Raw genomic sequence first — 20,692 nt, 5'->3', positions numbered from 1 at the left:
CAAAAAATGACTTGCTGATATCACTCCATTTCATTCAAATATGGTCACTTCTGGTTAAGACATAAGACAAAAATGCCAGCAAACAAAATACTAACACTGAAGCATTCATGCTCAGAATGAAATCATAATAGTCAGTACAGACTACACATGCTTCGTTCTACACCCAGACTGTACAACCCCACATCTAGATTGGAATAACTGGGAAGAGACACCGGCCTAGGATGTGTGTTTCTTGATTATTTTGTGATCATTTCAAATTTTGACATACACATGTTTTTCAACTCTACTCTTTTAGACCTCTTTTGGAGGACAGAGCCACAGCAAAAGACAGTTATAAGAAAAAAACCTATAATGTAGCGTTTTCATGTGGTGAAACTGAAATAAAAGCAGTCATTTTGGAGCCAGACAGTTCAATCCATCATTGAATTTATTGCATCTCAAAGGGCTTACATGCACATGGGGAGGGCCATTGTAAATAAAATAAATTTACAACTAAACAAAAATACAATTTTCATAATTTAGTCATGAAAAATGTTAATAATCTCCCATTATTTTCTCTGAATCACATCTGATTCACACAACCAATCCACTAAGAGGACAACACACAGAGTAAGCTTGATAACTGTCTGTAGTTTACAGCACAGGAGAGGGGGACCGGTGTTAAACAATGTCCAAACATATGCATATGTCAACACTGAAAACATACACATTTCAATGTAAGTAAGCAGGAACAGAAGTGCTTTGGGTAACACGTTCAGAAGGTTCGACAGTGACCTCCTGTGGGTTTCTCTACACACTGTTCCTCATGTGGCCACATACAGAATTACATACAGTTCCACTAAAAATTGGCCGATCGTCAGTACTGATCATATGAAGAACTCAAACGCAGTGTTCAGACAGCAGCAGGATCGGATTTTTTTCTTCACATTATAACTTGGCCACGTTTGCTCAGTGGGTGCATACTGCTAGATAACACTGAAGTTAAAGGTACCATGTGGAGTTTTCCACTGCTAACAGGAGTAAGGTTTTGATGAGGAGGTGTAAACACTGTACATTTCAAAGGTTTTTCTTTACATGAAGTAAATGCTTCGTATTCATAACCATAATCAACGGATCGGGGATACTTAAACAGCTTTCTTTGGTGTGAAATACTGAATGCAAGCAGAATATCGTATGCAAACTCCATAACGTACCTTTAATCCGCACCCAAGTCAGTGATGGGATTTTCTAGTTGTTGCTAGGTTACCATGTTGATTAACTGCTGTTCTTAGAAATGACTCAATATAAATTTCAATCCTTAAATCAACTGGATGTCAGATTGATTAATTTGGGCTGGCTGAACACAGGGTTTGGTATGGCATTGCTATTGAGAAAGTCTGAAAGAAAGAACAGGCACCAGACATTCCCCGTGTGAGAAGTGTCAAAAGCAGACTTACGTAGACAGTTAGACAGGAATAGTCTGAATTTACCTCCGTGCTGAAGAAGTACATTTTAAGATATGTCCTGTAATAGCAATACCAGCAAATATCAGTAGCAGTATGGAGGATTATTCTAAAACAAAGAGAACATATACAAATGAATAACATAAAACAAAAACACAAAAGAAGAAATGTAGAAAAATAAGCCACCAGTTAAAAACAAGAAAAACAAGAGAAACAAACAAAAGGATCACTTGCTGGTCTTGTATGACTCAGAAGCCCATAGAAGAGGTTTCTAAATACACAGTATATTAATCATGTAGCGGTAGTCATATTTGCTTCCAAATAGTGTTGAAAGATGATGGTAAATAGAAGGATACTCACACCACTTCTTACAACTTCATGTCTGACTCACATTTATATTTCTCTTCAACACACGTACAGAATAGAGACGAAATCCTCGCCCGGAGAAATCTATGTACATCAAAGAGGACCTTTCTGTAAACAACACACAGCATGTTTCTCAGAAAAATCTCCCGGGGCTTTGTTTGTTTTTCCCACTCTCATCCAATCAGAGTGGGACAAAAGGAGAGCCCCTCCCCCTTTACAAGGAGGTACAGACAAAGAAAGGGGTGGAGACAAATAAGGGGAGGAGCTCAGGACACCAAAGCACATCCATCATTCGAGTTAGTACTAGAAATGAATCCGAACACGTACGCCTTCGCTTTCTCACGCTTAATTTTCTTTTTTAAGTGATTTTGTTTAGACAAAAGTTTGGTACATCGACATAAGCACACGCTTTTATTTTTTTCTCGTATATTTATATGTAATCCGCTATGGTTCACTTTCACAGTTTGTGCTACAACATCACACAGGAGAAGGGCTGGGCTGGAGTAGGGTGGAGAAAAGAGGCTCTTAATAAGGTTGAATAGCTGAACATCGCTGGTGTTCTGAGATGTTGACAGACACCAGGTAAAAAGGTGAGGGGGCTCTCATCCAAAGAGGGAAGCAGCTGGAAGACAGGAAATAGAGAGCATTTTTAATATAAAAGTCATTTTGTTCTGGAGGCAAATGAAAAGGTCTGTACTGGAAGCTGACTGTGATTTTTGTTTTGCAAAGCGATGATCTGAAACCAGCTGATTTTCATGTTTCTTATATTCAAGAAGTTCATGAGTATCCTTTTGAAGACCAAATACCTGACATTAAAGATGCAGATTGAAAACTACCAAACATTAAAATCAAGTTTACTACCTGTGTGTATATGTGTGTTTTCAATTACGTACATTCAACCACAGCAATCTATAAAATATCTAAACCATTAAACAACACCGCCGGCTTTGAAACCCGCAGCTAGTGATGACATATTTAACCAAGTATAATGTAAAATCAAACTTTAGAAGTGCTTTCATCATTTAAATTAAGAAAACTGATCAGTGGCACACAGTTTATTAGATGTTTAATCCATAAAATTAAAATTCAATTAGGAAAAACTTCTCCAGAGTAGCCTCATATCAACTGTGAAGCATAGCTATGGAAATGTAATAGTTTGATGCGGTTTTGTTGCTTTGTGGACCGTGCAGCTTGATATCATTGATTAAGCTCTGAATTCTGCATCATATGAACCTTTAAACAGGATTACAACCTTAATCACACTAGTATTAATCCTAGCTGAAGACGCTCAATTCCACCTGGGTTTTATTTAATCCAAAGCTCATTCTTAGTCATTTTATTTTTGTGGATATAAAAGCACAGAAATAAAATATTTATTTAACTTCAGCTAAAAGCAGAAAAAAACCTGAAGATGCTGTATATGGCTTTATTGTTTGTTGATGACTTTTTTAAGCTCTGAACTCAGATTTGCAGTGGCACTGCCAAGTCACATGATTCCAACAAACGTACAACAAGAATTCTTTCATGAGCTCCCACCTGGAGCGTTATAAGAAGTCCTTGAGGTCAAGTTCTGCCAATGGGTCCTTGGGCTTCTTGGGGCTCTGGCTCGCAGGTCCTGGAGAAAGCTGGAGAAACAGGACACACAGATCTTCTTAAATTGACCACAAATATTTTAGATAAGAAGATATAACTAATTAAATTCAAAATTAAGTAAAAATTTTTTAGATTGACTCCCAACATGTACTGTAGCTCATTTATGTTGTTTTACATTGTTTTTATGTGCTTTTTAATGCGTTTTTGTAGCACATTCACAGAGAAGTTTACTGGAGCTTATATACTGTACTTTATGTTGTAGTTTTGCTGTTTGCTAGGACGAAGTCCCACAGCTTTGTAATGGACAAAAAATTGTTTTCTTATTATGATTCTTAATAATATAAGCAATGCTTGTAAGGAATATCTCTATAGATCTATATGAAAACCAGAACTATTAAATTGATACATAAAAGCCAGTATAAATATACATATATATGCACAGATCACGGCACAATTAATTTACTGTCAGACAACCCAATCGATGTGTTTTTAAAAGTTTAGCCCCTGCTAACCAGCTACCTTTAGCCCTTCTCACCTAATGTTTCCATATTAGCAGACTGGTCAAGTTGCTGTTATAGCAGCTCTTTATTTCATTTAGCTATCCTGAGTTTCCCACTTAAACAAGCATGCGAAAATACAGCCTAATTTTGAGGGAAAGACTGTGATGTGTTACCGGTGCTCCTGGTGCAGCGGCTCCAGGTGCAACTCCGGCCACCCCAGTGAAGGGAGGTCTCATCATGGACTGTCCCATCATGGGCTGCATCACAGGAGCTCCAGGCCCTGCTGCAGGAGGCTGGTAAGACAAGGGAAGGACATCAGTCTTGGAGCGATACAATTCCCCAATTCCCAAAAAATGCAATAAGATAGAAAAGCAGGTCAAAGGGGTGTAGTTTTTGGATGTCTGTTTTCAAAAATATGCATTCAGTCAGTTAAACAAAGTTAAGCATAAGGAAAAAAACATTTCTTAGTTTAGAAGCTCTCTACAATCCTCAGAAAAGATTAATTATAAATTAAATTAAGCTTACCATGCCAAAGCCAGGTTGTGCACTCATTGGTGGCACCATGGCTGCACCAGGGGGAGCTGCTCCTGGCACCCCAGGAGCTCCAGGGGTGGCACCGGTCTAAAGAGAACAAACAGGTGAACAGGTCACAATAACACATCTTGGTTCAGGAAGTGTCTGCACAGTGGCTGCCTAAGTGACCTGATTTTACTGTCCAGATTAAATGAAAGTACAGATTAAAAGAAATGTAGTTACTGATAAACCCGTGGCAGTACAAACGCACACTTCTAAACTTAGTTTTCAAAAAGGCTGCTTTTCATATAAAGCGTATTCTGATCCTGATGGAATGAATACTGTTCTTACCATGGGGGCTCCCGGTGTAGCCCAGCTTGTGGGGGCTACCTGTGGCATCCAGTTTGCGCCTCCTGTTAGCTTCTTCTCACTCTGTGAGTCCCTAAAGGAGTTTAAATGTAGGATACAAGTCAAGATATATGCAATTAATGTCACTTCAATCTCTGTCTTTTTGGGCCAAATGAGCAAAAAGAAAGAAAGGGTTTGCAAATCTAATGATTAACTAATTTTTATAGAATTCACACACTTACTTTTTCTTTACTCCAAGGTCTGAACAGGAAAAAGAAGGAAGAATGAGTTACCTTTCTATGTAAGAAGACAAATAATAGAACTCCATACAGGGAAAGCTACAGTTTACCTCCAACCAGGTTGGCCAGCGATGTGTCCAGATCTCCTACAATGGTTTTGGTAGCAGGAGGGGTGGCGGATGGAGCGGCTGCAATACCCCCCATTGCAACAGGAGTTCCCATGCTTCCTGCAGTGCTTCCAGTAGTGCTGCCCCCAGTGCTCTGGGGCGTTACACTAGGCATCAGCAAGTCACCTAATCCATCAAACACTTGATGGTGGGAAGGTGGGATAAAACAACATAGATTACAAACCTGTCAATCCCTACGTTAACGAACACAGAGCAGACAGTATGATGAGTGGGACAATCTGGCTGTGACAGCATAAGTATTCAGTTGTGTATCACATGCACAATGTCTGGTAATACATTTGAGGGCAAAACTGCACCAATTGAACTCACTTGGTCAGCTGCTCAACCAGTTAAGATTGTCACATCTCAGAACTTAAAAACCAGCAACATCTGGAGGACATGTTCTAAACCAGGTGTCATCAAGGCCAGCTGGTTTAATTCCAACTAACAATTACAGAAGTACTGTATTGTTACAAGTTGGCTGTTTGTTGTGGTATATATGCATGTACAAACGATCAATTTTAATTTTATTAACAGCTTCACAGTGTATAAGCAGGCAAGCAGAAGTAACAGCTTTGGCAAAAATTGGATATAACATTTGCTCCAGAAATGCCAGTCCTCTTCAGCTGATTGTTCGGCTACAAATTCTTTGTAATATCTCATATAGACCATGCTCTGAAATTTTGTGAAAGTACAAGTCGATGAGACAGAGAAGTTCACTTCTGTCTGAGGTGAGTTGCTGAGGATATCCTGAACTTTCCTGTTTTTAAGCACTGGTGTTAGCCTTTGTTATCTGCTGTTAGCCAGTGTTAGCAGCTGTTAGCTGCTATTAGCCAGTGTTAGTGAAACTTTCTTTGAAGTGTATCTAACATTGCTGGACTCAGACATTTAGTAAATAAACTCTCATGCAATGTGACAGGGTCATCCATCTGTTTATCAGAGAGAGAAACAGTTGATACTTTGACCTAACATTAGCTGGTACAATGTTAGCTTAACCATCTGCAGTTGCTGTTTAGCTGGCTTGTTCTCAGCTGTCCAGAGACGGGAAAGCCACATTCCTAATCTGCTGTTTTTGCATGTTTTAGAGGCTTGTCTCTTGAGTTTTCACTTCTTTGGTAAAGGAGACCCCTTCTCTTGTTTACCCTTTGACATTCTTTGGATCATGGGTAGTCGACAACGGCAAGAGACATCCAAAACTGGGATTCAAAATCTCATAGAGGTAGGTTAGCAAGGTAAATACTGAACCGTGTAGCAGAGTGGACCAAAAACACATCTACTCAGTAAACGCCATTACCGGAAGTCCCCCAGGAGACCCCTTCTCTGATGAAAAAAACCCCCCATGTGTACTATCCTTCATATCTCAAGTGTGAAGGTTCAGAAAATTTGCCTCTGTAACACACGAACACCTATGAGTTCTCATCTCTATGGCCAGTCTTGCCACATACATAACATCCTTCGACAAACCACCATCTGCTGCAGTGTATTTTTAATGTATTAATTCTAAGTTTATGAGAATGCATCAAGTTGTTGGAAAATGTAGTTGCAAACAAATCAATATATATTTATGAGTACATTTTTTAAATTAAATAAAATAAAAAAAATGACGGACTGTACCTTTAAGCTGGTATATCCTACCCAAAGAAGCTGCCCATCTGCAAGTCACTTTGCAATCTGCCTCCACCTAGCTCCTCTTTTCCACTTTCTACTGATCTCCCTGCCTCTAGCTTTCCCTGTATGTGTGTGAAAGGGTGGGGAAGTCCTAAAACAGAGCCATACAGCAAAATATAAAAATCTTACAGGTGGAACCATTAATCTTCTTTAGTCTGTAGTGGATCTGAATGAACTGTAACTGCAGGAAGTAGACCATAACCTTTAGTCTTTGACTAATGCTTGCAGTAGGTTTAATCATACGATGCCAATCTATTAGGTTTCATCGAGTAATGCTTTAAAAAAAAGGAAGGTTTGAAAGATGTCGCTGAAGCCTTGATGGCATGTGGTTACTCCAAGAGGCTAAAATCCAAAAGACTGAAGGGAAACGTAGATGCATTAAGGGTAAGCACCAATCGTGTCTCATGCAGGAGACAACATGCAACTTGGGAACAGCTTTGGTAAAGAAAACAGTAAGGGAGAGTTGTCCAAAGGGCATGCTGTTATCCACCGCAGGGTTTAACTCACCAGTTACAGATTAGAAGAAGCAAGCAATGACCCAGCAGAGTGGAAGGAGGGTGATGAGGGAACAAGATGTGTAAAGCAGAGGAGAAACACAGAAAGAAAGCAAGAAAATAGAAAGAAGGGAGAGTGGAGGGGTGAGTGGGGAGGTGAAGAAAGCACAGCATTTGTGAAAGTTAAAGAAGTAAAATAGAGGAGACTAAGAGAGAAAGACCAGTGCAAAAGAAGCAGCGGTGTTGAGGAATAAAGCAGTCAGCAGGAACAAGAGTTTTACATCAGACTGTGACCCCAGCACGTCAGCGTCTCATTCATGCAGAAATCAAGCTGTCAGCAGGTAACAATAACTAGGTCAGCTGTTAAGAGCGCTCGGCTTTAATAAAGCAAACCGAGATTAATGCACATCAAGCAAGACCTGTGCAAATATCAACAAAATATTTCATAAAATTCTCTTAACTCACAAGACAATGACATCAATCACTAAAATGAAGCAACATAACAACCACTTACTTGAAGCATCAAAGCCACCAGAGGGTGCTGATGTAGTGGATGGAGGTTCTACTGCTGCTGCTGGAGCTGGAACTATTGGTACTACTGCCACTACAGCAGGTACTGGTGGAGCTGGCGAAGGAAGCGCGCCCAAGGCATCAAAACCCGTCTCTAGGAGGTCATTCTGCACCAGAGCTGGAGCCAGGGCTGGAGCGGCAGCAGGGGTGAGGGTGGGGGACATTAATCCTGAAGGATATAAACAACAGGACTGTAGAATCATACCGAGTACTGCATCAGCACAGTGAAATAAACAGGAACAGATCATCCCTCCGAAAGGAAAACAGATAAAATATTCATGTTCCAACATATCTTTAGAATTCATAGTATCATAATGTCCCAACAGAGCACTTTGCTGTCAGACTGAAGGCTGACTTGTCATTCACAGTCTCCAAATGTATAATGAGAGACGAAGCCTTCAACTATCAGATTCCTCTCCTGTGGAACAAGCTATTAGTTTATGGTTCAGAAGGCAGATACCAATCTACTTTAAAGATCAGACTTCCAACTTCCCTGTTTCATAAAACTTGGAGTTGACGCTGAATCAGGAAACCCTGAACCATCCCTTAGTTTTGCTGCTGGCCTCAGGCTGCTAGTGGGCTTTCCATGAACGGTCTCCTGTTTACACTAATCCCAACATCTGGTTGCAGGAGATGATTTCCCCTCCCTGAGCCTGGTTCTGGTGGAGGGCTCTTCCTGTTAAAAAAGGAAGCTTTCCTCCCTGCTATAGCCAAGTGCTTGGTCATAGGGATAGATCTCTCACTATTATGGTAGATCTTTACCTTCTGATGTAAAGTGTCTTGAGAAGATTGAACTGATGCTGATAATGATTTAAATAAATACCTTTTTTCTTCCACAGTTACCTGACAAAATTTATTTCTAGATGTTTCAGTTATAAAGGCATTCAGCAGTATTTAACAGCTGAAAGAAGAGAAAAAACTGTGTAATGTTGAAGCGTTGGGGTTGATGAGTTATAACAGTGTATGCTGCCAATACACTCTGCATTAGTCTTATTATGACAGTTCTGAAAGCAAGACTTTCACTTAAATTGACTATTTCTGTAATGCACTGAAACATTTACTGGGCCAGATCTGCACAGTTTTCTTTTTACAGTGACATACACAGAGCCAAATAAATGCTTGCCAAGTGTCTGGGTATCATCATCTACTTCTAAAGGTTTTGTAGTTTCAATGTAGCTAATGCACAACTGCACCTCCCAGTAGGTTCATCAACTATTCAATAAAGATCTAAATGAGATGGGCAAGACATAGCCATGATGTCATTGGGAGGTCGTGGAGGAAAGACATATTCCAAATGAGTCCTAAGTCACTCTGGAACAGCTGTGCAATTAATTCAACTAGAGCTGCCAAGTCATTACTTTATTGACGACATCTTAATCAGCGTAAGACTCTCCAATCAACCATTTGCCAAAATGAAAAGTTTTTAAAAGACTTTTCAGCACAACTTACTTAAAGTTTTCTGTCCATTCAGTCTTTTGATTCGCATGAAACACTGTGATGGAACTCCAAAGAGTGACAACTAGAAGAGACTCACCTCCCAGCAGGTCGTCTTCAAGTCCTACAGGAGCAGAACTCTGCGTTTCCTCCACAGGGCCCCCGAAAGAGTCTACGGGAGCATCCAGTTATCCACAAGGCAGCATGGAGGGCAGAAAAGGGTGAGAGGTCAGCCCTGGTACACAAAATGAGACACAATGAAGGGGTGGGTAGGACACAAAATTATCTTTATAAAAGAAAAAGAAAAAGTGTGAACAAAAAAGGTTAAATTAAATCAGATTTTAAGGCAATCCATCCAAGAATTGTTTTAACAGAAAATACAAGGAAAACATCTGTGTTGGTTCAAGGACACATCTAAAACCTGCAGGACACCGGCATTTGAGGCCTGGAGTTCCCCACCCCTGACATAGAGAAATAATTGCTCTAGGATACACCCCCCCCCTCCCCAATTAAAAAACCCAAAACAAAACAAACCCACAAAAAACAAACAAACAAAAGAAAGATACGGAAGAGTCAAATAATATGAGGCACAAAGTACATCAACATCAATTATATGTCACATTTTATTGTAGAAGTGATATACCAGTGTGGGATGTCAAGTCAGTACTTAAATAACATCTATTGAGTGAGCGTACATATGCTTTATGGTATCAGGACACTGATGCTTACCGAATGTGAGTGTATTTGAGACATTAATAAAGTGGGTTTACACTTTGTTAACTCTAACAAACTCTACAACTCTTAACAAATCCCTCGCAAATCGTATATATCTGTCAGTTGGTGTTGTATGTACAGTACCCAACAGGTCAATGACAGGCTCTGGCTCTGCTTTAGGTGGAGATGAGGTCCCTGCCGCAGGAACAGAAGCAGGAGCCGGGGCAGCGGCAGGGGTAGGAGCAGGAGATGAAAACGAATCTGGACAGAAGAGATAGAAAAAGAGATTTAATTAAATCAGTTTTATTAATCACTGCTTCAGTTCCAGTGACAGACTCCTCTGCTCATGTAGGGTTTTTTTTCCTGCCTGTTCTAAAAAGACTAAAGCAGACATGCAGAGAAGAAGAAGCAGAAGGAGGAAGCAAGCATCCCTGCATCTTAACTGTGTATCCACATCCTTGAAGCGTGCATCCTTTGGAAGTAGAGGTCTGGTCTGCATGTGCATGCAGACCCCAGTACCATGCAAAAACTTGTCTGGCTGCACCCCTCATAAAAAAGGAAGGAAAACAGTGATGCAGTAAAGGTAAAGCAGCTTGACTCACCCGTCACAATGTCTCCAGCCGGAGCCGGCTCGGGCAAAGGAGAGGGCCCGCGTGAAACAGCAGGAAGGTCTAATTTACCAACGCAAGCAAGAGGCAGAATACGAGAAAGAAGAAAACCATGGAGGTTGGGCAAAAAAAAAAAAAAAAAAGCATTAGCGTGGCAGGTAGAAAGATAAAGCATAGAAAGAAAGCAGCCACAACGATTATCCGGTAATTGACGAGTGGGATGCATGCACAGTTGTCACATACCACTATGGGGGGACAAACCAAGAGGTGAGGAAAAAGAACAGCTGACAGAGGAGTGGACATATAGAAACCAGAGGAGATGAAGAGGTTCCATAGACAGAGAAATGGATATCAACTCCTGTACCTGCACCAAAAAGGTCTACGCTAGGAGTGGTAGCAGCTTTGGATTCAGTGGTAGGGCTTTGCTCAGGCATAGAATCAAACATATCTACGAACAAGGACACACAATCATATGTACATTCAGAGTCCAAAGTCCAGTGCATACAAAATGGATTCAGAAGAGAGATGAGGGGAAAGCAGAGAGAGCAGATATTTTGATTATTAAATGGATAAGTTGCTGTGTATCTATCCAGTGCAATGCAGAATGAGAGTTAAAAGGGAAATATTGCCAAAGTTAAGCATGAAGACAAACTTACATATTTTCTATATAATAATCACTACAATCTGCCATGTTCAAAATTCAAGAGCTAAGAGATAAGAAGACTAACGGGAGAGGTTTTCAACACCTGGCATTTCCTTTGCCCTCCAATAAAACATATATAAACATACTTTCATTTAGAAAATCCTGTTTGTAGCTGTGTGGCATTCTGAGCTAAACAGTAATGTTGGCATGACAATATTCTGATATCTGGCTTCTTCAGTTAATTTCATGTTAGCATGTTAGTATGCTAATAATTAGCAACAAACAAAAACTCCGAAGAGGACTGTCATTTACCTTTGTACATTTGCTACATTTGTTGGATAAAACAAAATGTGTTTGATCCCTTCTGATGCTAAACAATATATATATATATATATATATATATATATATATATATATATATATATATATATATATATATATATATATATATTAGTATCAAACTACCAAGTTGATTTTGGAGGGAGTATGATTAGTTCAAAATTCTTTTTCAATGGCTTCTTTACACACACCCAAGTTTTTGCTTTAGCCACGTTCCGCTTGGCCTGTCAGTACCTATCGACTGCCTCAGAAGTCCCACAGGCTAACCAAGCACAATAGGACTCCTTCTTCAGCCTGACGGTTCCCTTCACCTCCAGTGTCAACCATCTAGTTAGGGGGTTACCACCATGACAGGCACCAACCACCTTGCGCCCGCATCGGTGCAGCTGCTTCAGCAATGGAGGCGTTGAAAATGGTTCATTCTGACTCAATGTCCCCAGTCTACCTCGAAATGCTGTCTAAGCTATGCTGTCAAGGGAGTTGAAGATCTCACTATATGTTTAGGCACCCCACGTCTGTCCAGCATCCTCCCCCAATACCTGATCCAACTCCCCGCCAGGTGGTAATCAGTTGACAGCTCAGTGCCTCTCTTCACCCAGGTATCCAGAACATATGGCTGCAGATCTGAAGATACGATTAAATAATTGATCATCGACCTGCTGGTGCCACATGCACTTGTAGACACCCTTATGTTCGAACATGGTTTTTGCTATGGACAGACTGTGGTTTATACATAAGTCCAGTAAGAGAACACTGGTTGGGTTCAGATCTGGCAGGCCGTTCCTCCAAATCAAGCTCCTACAGGAATGTCGGGTACTCTGAGCTGTCGTTCAGTGCGTAGGCACAAACAACAGTCAGGACCCGTTCCCCGACCCGAAGGCACAGGGAACAAACCCTCTCATTCAAAAACTCCAATGTACAGGCAGCAACCAGATGGGATATTAAGATACCCACCCAGCCTGCCGTCTCTCACCAAGGGCAACTCCAGAGTTAGACAGTCCAGCCGTTTTCCAAGAGACTGGTTCTGGAGCCCAAGCCATGCATTGAGGTGAGCCTGAATATATCTAGTTGGTACCTCTCAACCTTTCACACTAGCTCAGGCTTCTTCACCACCAGAGAGACGACATTAAATGTCCCAGTTGTTAGTCTTGGTAGATGGGGATCAGTCTGCCAGGGTCTCTGCCCTGGGTCGCCACTCAGTGCACACTGCACCCGACCCCTACGGCATCTCCTGCAGGTGGCGGGCTGACAGGAGGGTGGGCCCATGTCCCTTGTGCCCTGGCAGGTCTAAGTTGTCATAGATTAACTAAAATTACTTAACCTTCATGCTGAGACTAGATGAGTTATTATAATTAATTTAAAAACGAGTGCACTAAAATTCATAACAAGCAATCCACTGGTAATTTTAAAAAACCTAAAGGTTCAACAAAACTTAGAAATCAATGGCTCAGCTCTGCTGAGTTTGAGAAAGCTCAGCAGATGACCAAAGTATACTTATCATGAATATCAGAATCAGTGTACTATCGCTAGCTTGGCAAAGATATACAGCAAAAACAATTCTTATTTGGGCTTCTTAAGGCCTTTGGGTTATTAGACCTTTCCACACACTGAAAAACAAACATAGACAAATTCTGTTCTTTAATTCTGACATTTAGCGATATTCCCTTTTAACTCAGATGCATAAGCTACAATACAGCATTCCCATCCACCAGTATCTAAAAACTCTGGCCACAAGCAGGAGAAGAAAACACTTTTCTTCCCTCCAAGTTTGGGAGACTGTTAGTAATATTAAAAAATCAACACAATTTGAGCCACCTCTGTTAATAAACACAAAACAAAATTTTCTTTTATCCACAGAGATCAAATAAGTACAAGTTTTGGTCCCCGGTCGGTAAATAATATTCAATTTTAAAACTGGCTTTGGAGATTTTTTCTAATTCGCTATATTCATGTTTTTTGGGGTTTTTTTAACAGAAGAGGTCAAAATGCTTGATTGTTTATAATCAATCTAAAGGAAAGGTATCATGGAAAAATATAAAAACAAATCAGAATGTAGGGACTGGGCAAGTTATTGTAATTTTCACCATCATCATCATCAATACCAAGAGCAACACAATCATCATAATTATTAATACCATCATCATCACCATTGTCATAATGCAGGGCAATGCAGTGAGAGGCATAATGAGAGCGAGAAGACTTTACCACCAAAGAGATCTAGAGTCGGGGCAGCTGCAGACTCTGTGGTGGTGTCGGTGGAGGTTGTGGCAGTAGTAGTTGTGGTGGTGGTATTAGTGGAAGAAGGGGTGGGGGCAGCAATGGGAGCGATGATAGTCGGCGCATCACTAGAGGTGGGAGGAGTAATGGCAACAGCATCCGCCCCCGTGTCGGTGGGCTTCATAGCAAACAGGTCCAGTTCTGGAGCAATGTCCGCACTGCCCTCCGTCGTAGCGAAGGGGTCTTCGCAAAGAGCAGCAGGTTGGTGGCGTTCAAGAGTTAGGGAGGGGGTAATGATTAGAAAAGAAGGGAATGGGTCAGTGGAGAGGGGATGAGGAAGGGAGGGATTAAGGATTTGTTAAAGTGACAAAAACTGCAAAAAGCATTTTTGTGAGGCTAAATACCTCAGAAGTGTCAAGTTAGGGTCAAAGAAAGTAAAACAATACATGGTAACTCTTTAACTTCAGTGCTCCATCCACAAACTTCAGCAGAAAATACAATAGAAAGAAAAAACAGTAATTATGGACTATAGTTAGTAGTGGAATAATTCCATGATGCCCAATTTGTCTCAAACATGCAAGCCTAATCCAAACCATCCATGTGTCCAGGAAACAGCCGGCTCTGTGAACACTGCTAGCAGTATATAAGAATGAAAGGACATGCTATAAATACCTTGTATCTATTAAAAATCAATTTAAACTGTTTTTTCTGTCCTAGAGTGACAAGTCTTTCTAACTTGGGTTGACAAAAAAAAAAAGGGGGGGGGGGGGGGGGATTAAATATTACTTATTACAAAAGAACTACTACACAGTCAACCATTTACTAGTTAGCATTAGTTTTTGTTTGTTGGTTGTTTTTGTTTTTTTCTGGTTTATCAATAAGAGCAGGACACCTATCAATACATGGAGCAAAGAACCTAGAAAATTAGAGATAAGATAAGATAAAACTTTATTAATCCGTCGGGTGGGTTCCTAGTTAGCATTAAGTAATTCTGGGTCTAGTCAAGTATACAAGTTAGTAAAAGTATTAAGTATTAAGTTTTCTTCTTCTTTATCAAAATAGTTAACTATATATAGTACTTCTTAATCAATCTACGTAAATGGCCTTGATCTTCATTCTTGAAGTAAATAACTTTGGCAGTGCACTGGTAAATAAGCTAAATGCTAACATGCTCACACTGACACTAGTGACTTGCTAATGTTTGGCAAGTAATGATTTAAAGTTAGCAAGGCAACATGCTAATCATGAACTTAAAACAACAACTGAAGCTTAGAAAAGCTAACAAAGCACAGATGTATTTTGGCCTAGCAATGGTGTTATAGTGAACATCAAGGTTCATAACACAATTGACAAAGTAAGGAACAAAATTATTTGTTTTATTTAAGTATTTTACAAAGTTATTAGAACCTAAGCTTGGCGATTAATGTATTTTGAGCAGTACTGGGGTACGTTGTGGCAAAATTGGAAAAAAGTCATGGAATCACTCCAGTCTTCTCATTGTTGAAAAACTAAGCTAACCAATGCACAAAGTTGTCAAAAGCTGGTGCTTCCCTTTTACACAGAAGATAAAGTGTGGATGCAGGATAAAGTTATTTTTAAGGTTAATCACACATAAATATTAAATACTCTGTGATTACAGTAGGGGTAATTATAATGTAAAGTAACATTTTTGCTTATTGAATGGACATTATGTAGGTTGCTTCAGTTTCTCTGCTATGTAAGCTGCTGCAGGCCAAAGAGAACAGCTGAATGCAAGTTATTAAAAACCAAAATAAAATATGATTAGTATAACCATCATAATCCAGTTGTGTCATGGTTAGTGGTGTTAAAAAAGACATTTATTTCTGGAATACTGAGAAGATAATAGCTGTGCTGTGCTTTTTACTGCAGTATTCACTGGATGAATATTAGGAGGAGAGGGTCCATGACTTGGGCATTGGAGTAGGATTTGGGGTGAGACAGTGGGACCTGAGGGCAGGTTTGTTCTACTGTCTTCTATGAAAGCAGAAGCAGCTTTATTAATATAATTAAAGCAACAGCCTTCACATTCGCACACGCACTCGTACCTCCATGCACACACGTTTGCACAGAAAGCTGTTTTGTCACCCACCAGATCCACCAAATGCATCAGCAGCAGGGCCCGCGGCCACGGCAGCAGGACCATCTCCTGGGGAAGGTGCAAACGCATCTAGGGTATTGCAGACGAAAAACAGCCGGAACGCGAACACAAAACGTAACACCCGGACCAACACACCAACACACACATGGATGTATAGAACAGAAGATGAATAAACAGATGAAATGGACAGGGAAGAAAAATGAGAGGTCAGCATCAGGAAAAAGCAGAGAATACAAGAAATATGCAGCCCAGTAACTGCAATGATTGATCTCATTGTATCATCAGTCACATGATGAGTTTTGTTTTGATGGGGCTGCATAATGCTGCATTCAGTGAGTGCACCACCAGTGCAGGCTCGTGAAATGAGGCATGTTGTCACAAGTTACTTGCACTCTGTGACAAGAGGGGAAATGTCAAGGTCAGGGATGGACAAAGGTCGTTTCTCTTTGGTGTTTTAGTAGTACTCTGAATGTTTGTTAGTATTAACTAATATGCCAAATTATCATTAAATAGCACTCAGCCAGTTTTCGTCTTGGCATATTTAAGAAACTGTTAGTAACTCATAGGAAGAAAATAATTCAGGGCGATAACAAAAAGCACAAATTGACAAATCTCAAATATATGCATCATGATTTTGCACATTGCAGGGGAATGAAATAATGCTGTACGGTACTGGTTAATTTTTGGGGGGCGGATTTGAAATGGTAAAGGTTTTTCCCCCGCCGAGTGAAAAACATGATGCGTGATAGCTGGACACAAAGCCAGCACAACAGTACGTGCATGGCAGTCACAAAGCAGGACGTAAAAACATGTTTAGTCACATCACTAAGCATTATTTTTTTTCCAAAAATGAAGTACATCTGTACATCAACAGCCCCCCCCCCCCCCCCCCAAAAACTCTCAAACATTTCTAGCTATAGAATGAAGAAATATCCGTTTAATTTTGGTATTTTATATTAGATAAAATAAGGCTTGGAAATAAAGCTGCAACTTGAGAAAAGATCAAAAAAATATGTTAAAAAGATTCTTAATTCAGATTAAGGAAACATTCTTCAAAAAGAGCTGTGAGTGCTGCTAAACAACATTTCTATCCTCGAAAAGCTTTGGTAATGCATTTCTCATCTGCCTACTGTTAGAATATGCATTTGATGTTGTTTTTCGCATCAAAAAGAGTATGTAGAACATTTAAGCTCAGTGGTTAACCTGATGAGACAAAAGCCTGTATGCTTTTTGTCAGGTTATGATATTGCACTCCTGTGTTTCCAAAAGTAAATCCAAGCTTCATAACAAAGGAAATCTATCATTATGTAACTAAACAATGAATGGGCTTGTTGCAGAAAAGCAGGCAGGCCGTGTCTGCATCCTACCCTCCACCTACACTGACCTCCGAAAAGGTCGATGTCTGTGGCTGAGGTGGTGGAGGCAGGAGCAGAGATGGGCAGCGAGGTGGGCGCCTGCGCAGCTGCAGCAGTGGTGGAACGAGCAGGGGCTATGGGCGGGGCAGCCACGGGGGCAGAAGCAGCCGCAGCATTGGCATCAGCAGACTCTTTCTTTGCCAGGAGAGATTCAGAGGCTCCGTCGGTAGCGGCCGGAGTCGCTACGCAGATAAACCCCGCAATCCAAACGCCACGACCCAGTCACAACCCCCAAAAGAGAGGAAGAAACAGCAGGAGAGAAAATAGGGAAGAAAGAGCAAGACGGCAGAGTCAAAGACGTCAAAGTGAGTGAAAAGTTCAAAAAGAAAAAAGAAAATTCAGAACTGCAGGTTGAGAGACAAGTTGAACAGGCGACTGCAGGCGACGCTGTCAACAGAATACTTACCCAAGAGATCTTCAAGACAGCACAAACCAAAACAAAGAGAGAGAGAGAGAGAGAGGTCAGAGACAGTGAATGACTGAGTTAAGAAAGAGATATACTTTGAAATTATGCAGATGCTCCAAGTAATGATTTTTTTGGTTAATTTGAGAGCTTCCAACCTTTTACAGGAAAAGCCAGAAAAGCAGAGATGGGACAAAAGCAAATCCAATTGAGTGAAAGGGTCATTAATATAACTGAGGCTTTAAAAAGGCTAAGGCTGGACCACAGCCATGGTTAAGGTATCAGAGGACATGTAGGAAAAAAATCGTTAAAATTGCGATTAAAACCACAAGAAGTTTCACAATGTTAAAGAGGAGAGTCCCATTTCTCTTTCTGTTAAAGCCGATGATTTTCAGTAAAAGTTTAAGAAGAATAAAAGAGTTTGTTTGTTTCTGCACATTTATTACAAACTATAAATAACTGATGCTGCTGCCAGCCGAAGCATACAGGCAGGTTTTTCCGTTTAGTTTCTTCTTTCTCCTTCTTGGTTTTCATTCATTCTATTTTGGCAAGAAAAATCACTCAGCAGTCACCTCACCACACTGTGTGCTTTGAAAAAAGGTTGCAAATAATTTAAAGTAAAGCTGGCGGCGAGTAGTTTAGTAACTGAATCATTAAAAAACAACAGATTTATTGAAGAAGTTGATGTAAGTGTGTAAAATGTGCTCTTTCACTGAAGTACATTAAGTTAAGGTCATTAAATATCACTAAAACTCTCCCCTGTCACAGCTGAGCGACCATAATGTGACAGTGTGAGTCTGTTAAACTAAACATAACAGCATGTTAAAGAGCTGGGCATAAGGCTGTAGGACAAGAGATACACAGTACTTTACACTTCAGGAGGTCTGGTTTAACATAAGCTACAACTTTTAGCAGAAACTTCTCACAGCAGTAGCAAAGGGTTATATCTGAAGCCAAGACGTGCTGGGCAAAGTGGCGGTTACAACCGTTTCCATGACAATAACACCCAATAAACTTGATTTTCCTAACTAATTGTGTTTGATGCTAAAATAAATTTACTGCTTTTTATGTTTCGTTAATGTCTCTGATCTCCTTATTTTGTAATGTTTAGATTCCAGTTTAATTGAATCTTCCCTTCTGTCCATTTCATATTTTTAATAAATTCTATCTTTGTCTTTAAAAGAGTAAAATACTAATTAATATATATTATCTTGTTAGCTTTCCAAAATTCTATAAAAAAAAAATCTATATTCATAACTAGAAGATCTGATCTAAATTTTCTTTCCTCTGTGTTTTTCTCACATTGAAAAAGATTGATGTTGATCTGTCTGATATATAAGCAAATAAGCTGAGTGTGTTAGAAACAAAAAGCTGATCTCACAGTTTAATTCATAACACTCTATAATACCAGGGATCTGATTGTTTACCTACATGGATCATTAGCTTATAGGGATGCTGACTTTTTGCCTGAAAATTATGAATCCAGTTGATTTGAACATTGTATCAGGAGCTACACTGACTATTCTAAGAATTCAAAATACAGCCTTGAAACAGTGTCATGTGAGTCTGTATTGTTCTGTATTGGACAAGCAATCTGATATGACGAACATAATTTCCCTAAAACACTTGATCTTTGGGACTAATGTTGTATTACATTTAAAATCAGAAGTCAGAAGTTCCAAAATTCCCAGTCAGTCATTTTTAACTGAAACATCCCCTTACTTACAACTCAGAGAGTTAGGGCAGCCCCGCCAACCCTGACTTCATAATCCAAAATGGTCCCAGTGCATGTAAACGATAATAAAACTTCTAATCTGTGCCGCCACTGCTGTGTCTTTGTGACTGGTTAAATAAGCCATATACAGTGCACTGACCCAGCTCTATCTATGAACTTGATGCACCGTTAATTTAAAGTGCAAGAAAAAAACTATTATTGTGCTGCTTTCTAATTATGTATGGCTGCCTCCACCTCCGAAGAAGCAAAACAAATCCTACTTTTCTTTGCTTTTATTACTTGAATGAACCCAACTTGGGAGTGACATCAGTCCCGGCTCTGACATCCAACTTCCGAGGTAAATGAAATGCAGCATGATTGAATGGGTTGTGGGACTACTCTGGGGTCAGACCTGTCTCTAACAGCATTTAGCATGATATCTTTGTAGGCATTCATTTATAAAGCCCCTTTTTTTAACATTTTAGCTAATGTTAGTCAATCAAAGCTGCTAAATAAACAATTAGTGCCTAAAAATGTGGGAATATCAGCTTGTACTCAAATCAGAAAATGACGGGAGTTTCAAACATTTCATTTGGTATATCAAAATGACCTTACCTCCCCATCCAGTTGTGGAGGAAGCCGCTGCAGTGCCCCCTGCTGATGAGGAGGACATGGGATCTAGATCCAAGAGGAACCCATCATCAAGTGCACTGAACACAGGGGAAAAAAGACAGTAAGGGTGTGTTGACAGAGGAATCCATTTAAAATGTGGTATCGATGCAGATAAGTTACAACAATCTGTTATATTGATGAGTAATTCTTACTTGCTGGCAGTGGTGGGGACTGGTGCAGTGGGAGTGACAGAGGGTGGAGGGGGCTTGGCAGGCGGCACGGGGCGGGCTGGAGGCCCACCGGGAGCAGCGGGAGGCGCGGGCTTGGCTGGCGCAGCAGGTGCTGCTGCTGCCGGCATGCTATTGTTAGCGGTAGCATCCTGCCGCAGAGGACAACCCCCGTTAGATGATGACCAATATATTCATGTAAGCTAATGTGATTCACGAGCTTTCTAAACAGATGAATAACAATAAATCACTACCCATCTAAAGTAAAAACTAGTAAGGGTGAAGCCCTTGATTCAAGTTCTCAACTGTATTTTGACTCTGAAAGTTGTCACACATAAATACAGAGT

General features: G+C 40.3%; 1 protein-coding gene across 1 annotated transcript; it reads right to left on the bottom strand.

The window, feature by feature from the left end:
- Positions 1-421: 421 nt before the first annotated feature.
- LOC308405538 (clathrin coat assembly protein AP180-like) lies at positions 422-20,476 on the bottom strand (the record flags this gene model as incomplete). The annotated part of the gene is made up of 18 exons (XM_080896209.1): positions 422-2,430; positions 3,345-3,433; positions 4,075-4,194; positions 4,427-4,522; positions 4,766-4,856; positions 5,005-5,023; positions 5,112-5,309; positions 7,845-8,069; positions 9,435-9,506; positions 10,193-10,309; positions 10,651-10,719; positions 11,021-11,104; positions 13,844-14,098; positions 15,966-16,043; positions 17,359-17,571; positions 17,796-17,804; positions 20,122-20,216; positions 20,331-20,476. 17 exons carry the CDS (start codon positions 20,474-20,476, stop codon positions 3,353-3,355), a joined length of 1,968 nt encoding a protein of 655 aa, XP_080752335.1. The 3' UTR covers positions 422-2,430; positions 3,345-3,352.
- Between the last annotated feature and the right edge of the window lie 216 nt (positions 20,477-20,692).

Source organism: Rhamphochromis sp. 'chilingali', assembly GCF_963969265.1.
Source record: "Rhamphochromis sp. 'chilingali' genome assembly, chromosome: 11".
In the NCBI taxonomy this organism is placed as follows: Eukaryota; Metazoa; Chordata; class Actinopteri; order Cichliformes; family Cichlidae; genus Rhamphochromis; species Rhamphochromis sp. 'chilingali'.
The sequence above is the reverse complement of the archived record's forward strand: the minus strand, read 5'-3'. Positions and strand labels throughout refer to the sequence as shown.